Source organism: Manacus vitellinus, unplaced genomic scaffold, assembly GCF_001715985.3.
Source record: "Manacus vitellinus isolate BGI_N305 unplaced genomic scaffold, ASM171598v3 scaffold_74_pilon, whole genome shotgun sequence".
Taxonomy (NCBI): Eukaryota; Metazoa; Chordata; class Aves; order Passeriformes; family Pipridae; genus Manacus; species Manacus vitellinus.
In genome coordinates, this window is record NW_021940780.1 from 421532 (window position 1) to 426931 (window position 5400).

General features: G+C 45.0%; 1 protein-coding gene across 1 annotated transcript in view; it reads right to left on the bottom strand.

Annotated features, from left to right (window-relative positions):
* LOC103763527 (tetraspanin-15-like) overlaps positions 1-5400 on the bottom strand; it is a 41432-nt gene that overhangs the window by 23510 nt on the left and 12522 nt on the right. The window contains exon 3 of the mRNA XM_029964564.1: positions 588-662. Coding sequence (XP_029820424.1) covers positions 588-662 — 75 coding nt within the window. The remainder of the gene's footprint in view (positions 1-587; positions 663-5400) is intronic.

A 5400-nucleotide genomic window follows, 5' to 3' on the forward strand; every position in this document is an offset into this window, starting at 1 on the left:
ACTGGATGGGCTTTGAGGGCCCTGCCCCCCCAAACCCTTCTGGAACTCTGGGATGGGTTTGAAACCACTGAGCAGTTTGTCCATCAGGGAATCGATTTTCAGAGCCTGGAAACAGAAATCCCAGAGGTTTTTCCCCTCCCTTATTCATTCCCTGAGCCAGCAGAGATTGATATTGGCTGCTCAATCACTCATTCGATTGCAGGGCTGAGATTAAACTGGGACCAGCAGAGTTTCTGCAGCAGGAGGTGGAGGGTGGCCAGAAAGGGCATCACTGGAAGCATTTCTGGTCCAGCACACTCAGCTCTGACTCAGACCTGTCCTTAGGACTGCAGCCAGAAGCTCACCTAATTAACGAGAGGAGCTTAATGAGTCCTCAAGAAAAAAAACCCCCAGGTTTTTGGCTGAGGCTCTGTGGCTCCATCGGGGGCTCTGGGTGGTGCTGGAGATCCACCACAGCTTTGGAGCACCAGGAGCAGCCCCAGCAGAGCAAGGAAAACCTTCCATTCCCAGGAATCACAGATAATTGAGGGTTTTCCTCCCTGGTGACAGGGTTTGTCACCACTCAAAGGCCTCCTGGCTGCACCCACCTTGTTCTCAAAGATGATTTCGATGAACAGCAGCAGCAGCTCTGTGAGGAAGATCACCAGGAGGACCCAGAAGAACTGAAATGAGGAAAGGAAGGATTAGCCCAGCTCTGTGTCCAGATGTGCCATCAGGACACCTGAGAGTTGCCCTGAAACACTTGGAAATCAGATCATTTCATTACCTGCTCTCCAGGGACCTGCAAATCTCCTCCAAAGATCTCGGTCTTAACAAGGAAAGGTGTTTGTTCCCTTCAAGAAAGGAAGGAAGGGTGGAAGAAGCCAGGTGGCCAAATTCTGTGTGGGAAAAGAGGCCAAATGGGAGCAGTGGGAGCAAATGCTATCCCTGGGTAGGCCCAGGTGTGTGGTGGGAGGGTTGGACATGAAGCTTCCAAGCTGGACATCCAGTGGAGGATCTTGCATCCCACAGAATCCAGGCAATAACTCCTGTGGCAACAAATTTAGGCTGGGAATCAACATCCTGGTGGAGCAAACGACTTAAACCAGGAGGTTTGACGCTCTTGCAGCCCTCACAAATCAGTCTCCTTTGGTCCCTCTCTGAGAGGTCCCATCCAGCTTCAAATCCCACTTTGGAAGAGTGAAAACAAAGCTCTGCTCAGCTCCCACTTGTCTCCCCAAGGTTCCCTCTCCCAGCTCTTCTTCACCCAGAAAACCACCTGAATGGAGCATCCAAACCCTCCTGGACAGAGCAGAAAACATCCCTTTTTTTGCTTTCCCAAGCACTGCAGGAATTGCAATTTTGGAGCCTCAAGAGAAAAAGGAAGGTGAAAAAAAAGTTGTTAAAAAAAGGGGAGGATGGGGTCAGGGGGAGAGAGAATTTATTACCACAATATTAACTTGGACTGTTGGTTTATTAGAGTTTACAAAGTCAGGGAGCCAAAATTTAACCTCCAAAGCTCAGCAAAACAAAAATGCTGCAGCAGCCAAACACCATTTCATGCCCCAAACCCCAAATCATTGGGGTTTTAATTACCCACCCACTGATGAGTCCTCAGAGCCACCAGACAGGTCCCACTGGGGGAGCAGCTCCACCTCCATCCCCACCAAAATCAGCTCCTAACAGGCCAGGGGTCATTAGGCAAAGGAACCCCTAATTAAGGAGATAATTAAGGTGTTATCTCAGTGGCAGAGTTGAGATGCAAATCATCTCAATTCCTATTAAATGCATTTAAACTCCTATTAAGTGGGGTTTTTGGAGGCTGCCCAAGGCTCTGGATCCCCCAGTGCTGCAGCAAGAGAGACAAATTCAATTTTGGAAATATTTTTGTCCTTCAACCTTTGAACCCAAGCAAATAATTAAATCTGAGTTTTTGTGCTGGTTTTCCCAGGAAAATTCCAGCTCTTCCCAATCCCACTGTGACAAAGGATTGAGGCTGCAAACTCTGATGTGTTTGGTGTCCATCATGACATTCACAGGTAGGAAAACTCACCTTTTCCAAAAGAAAAAGCCCAAAAAAGAGCTCAACTCATGGTCCTTGTAAAACCTTATAAAAGGCCAATGTTAATTGGGAAGAAAGACTGGAATTCCTTACAAAAGGGAGACAGAAAATGTGGGATGTCACACAAATTATTCCCAGTTCCCCTTGGACACCCCACAGTTTGTAACCTCACCTTCAGAAATCCACATAATTATAATAAAATATTCACATAATAATATATAATATAATATTTCAATATATTGTCAGAACAATATTATTGTAGTAACATATAATGTAATAAATAAAATATAATAAAGAATATATTATAGGAAGATATACGTATATATACATATATGTCATCTGTAATTTATTATTAATATATTATATAATACATAAGAATAACATAATATATATTATGTTATTCTCATATATAATATATATCATGTTATTCTCTTATATAAGATACCTAACATATTATGTTAGTCTCTTACTTATTATATATATGTTAGTCTCTCATATATCATATATAATACATATCATGTTATTCTCCTATATAGGATATATAATATGTATAATGTTAGTCTCATATATTATATAATATATTAATAATAAATTATCATACTACATATACTAGAATAATATATCTTAATATAACATATTCTTTATTCTATTTTATTTATTACATTGTTATATTGTGTATTATAATATAATATCCACATATTTATAATTCAGAGAGGAACTGCAAGCAAAGCAGCCCCAAATCCAGGTCTCCAGCACAAGCCTAAAACAAGTGAAGACTGAGTCAAATCCAGCTCTCCTTCACCAAAAAAGTCCTCCAAGTGGACCATCCAAACCCTTTCTGGCTGCATGGACAGAGTGGAAAGGGGATTTTTTTTGCACTCTGAAGGACTGCAGCAGCCACAGTCCCTGCAATGCACATTTGGGAATGGAACTCTTGGCAACATCCCCGATAATATTCCCTTTTCCCTGGACACTGCAACCCTTGGTGTTTGCCAGGGCCAAAAAAAATCAGCATTTTTAATCTTAAAACAGCCTCCAGCAGCAAAATAAAGAGCAAAAACCCCCATTAAACAGCATTTCATCCTGCCCAGAGCTGCCCTAAGTTTGAGGCAAGTTGGGAATCATAAATCAACTAAAAAAATAATAATCAGGACAAAAGATGATGTTCCTTCTCCCCCCCAGTTTTTGCACAAATTCACCCTCTTCATGGAAGTACCACTTAAATGGGTGGCCTTGTCTCCATTTAGGGTTCACTTCTCCCTTCCCTGAGAGGGGATGAGAAGGAGGGGTTGGGAAGGTCCCTGAGGATTCCATCCCTCCCAAAGCACAAACCAAAGCCCAGATTTCAGGGAGGGAACTCCTCGACCAAACCTCGATCTCACCCAAGGTGCTGGAGCAGCAAAAAGCTGCTTCGTTCTTATTAAAATTAAAGCTCAATTCTTATTAAATTATCAGTGGACACAGCCAGGTCGATCTGAAGAGCTCATCAATCCAACATTCCTAATCAATTATGCTGCTTGATTCCCAGAGATACCTTGGCAATGGATGGATCACCCCAGTTCCTTGCAGAGCCCTGAGCTGCCCCTTCCCTCCTCTAAGGAGCCTCCAGCGAGGTTTTGATCATCCTTAGTCCCTCCCAAAGCCCAGCTGAGCAAACCTGTGCTCTGCCTCAGGCTTCAAGACAGGCCTCCTTCAAATTTTGGGAATAACCTGCCTGGAGTGATCCCTTCCCACGTGTGCCCTGCCTGGTGGGATTCCTGCCACCTCCCTGCTCCAGAGAGGAAGTTTTTGATGGCAAATTTCCCCCCAGGAGCTTAAAAGCCACCTGGAATGCTGAGCTGGTCCCTCAGGTTTCACCTCCCAGAGGACAAAAACCCCCTGGAATACCGAGATGATCCCAAGGAAATGTTTCCAGCTGCAGGTCTGGCTGCCAGGGGTGAAAACCTGCTGCTGCTTCATTCCCAGGGGATGAGCAGCCCCCTCCAATTCCCGGTTGGAACACGTCCTGTCCAGCAGGAAGGATGAACAGGGAGCAGGGACGGATGGGAGCAATGAGGGGTGAATAAACCACCCTGGGATTTATTCAGGAATCAGCCCAGGAAAGGAGATTTGAGCTCAGTCCTGAGCTCAGAGACACTGGAGACCCCCCATGCCAAGTGTGACTCCAGTGGGATTTTGGGTGGGAGAGGGATGAGCTGTTTGCCAGAAAACAGGCAAGGAAGAAGGAGATTTGAGGTGAAAAAGGGCAGATTTACTGGATATTGGGAAGGAACTGCTCCCTGTGAGGTGGGGAGGGGCTGGGATGGAATTCCCAGAGAAGCTGTGGCTGCCCCAGCCCTGGAAGTGTCCAAGGCCAGGTTGGAGCACCCTGGGACAGTGGGAGATGTTCCTGCCCATGAGATTGGAACGAGATAATCCTTAAGGTCTCTTCCAGCCCAAACCACTCCCTGGTTCTGTGTTTCTATGAAATGCAGGCCTGGCCTTGGTGGGCAGGAGGGGCTTGGAGCACATTCCCTGAATAAAATAATGTGGGTTTTCTGGATAAAAGTGTCCTGGGCACAGGGTGTTGTTGCTGTGCTGCTCAAACAGGAGCTGCTCTGCCAAGTCTCTTCATCTGGGCTTTGTTGTCCTCGTTTTATCTGTGGAGGAGACATCCCTGACAGATTTTAGGGTTTTTTTTTTTCTTGCTTCAAAGCAGTTCTGAGAGCTGGTTCTCAGTGGGAATAAACAATGATTTGGGGTTTTCAGAGAAAACAGCCTCTGAGCAGCAAAGCAAAGGCTGAGGAAGGGCCACGTGACATCAGGGAGAGATGGTGCCTTAAAAACATCATTTAAAGTTTCAGTTTTGCGGGGAAAAGAATCTGGATTCGCGTTTCTGGGAGGCAGAAAAGATGATTTAGTGGCCTCCCAGGTGGAGTGAAAGATTTATTTATCACACACCTCAGCATTCAGAGGCTGCACGTTCCATGTGTTCCCATTTATGCAGAGGGAACAACCAGTTCCAAAACACAGGACAAAACCTGGGGGCTGCTGCCCTATAAACTCAAAAAAAACCCAGGGGGATTTGTGCTTTGGAGGAAGAGAAACTAAATTCAACAAGTTTCTTTTGATCTGGAGGATGGGAAGTCCAGATTTTCCACCCCTTGGGGACCTGTCCCTACTTTTATATTTGTGGGACAAACCCTTTTCTTGCAGTGGGACTGACCTGGCCCCTTTGCTGGGGAAGTGACAATGGAAATGCAGCCCCAAAAGATTAACTCTTTTAAACTATTCAGTTAACTCTTTCAAACTATTCAGTTAACTCTTTCAAACTATTCAGTTAACTCTTTCAAACTATTCAGTTAACTCTTTCAAACTAT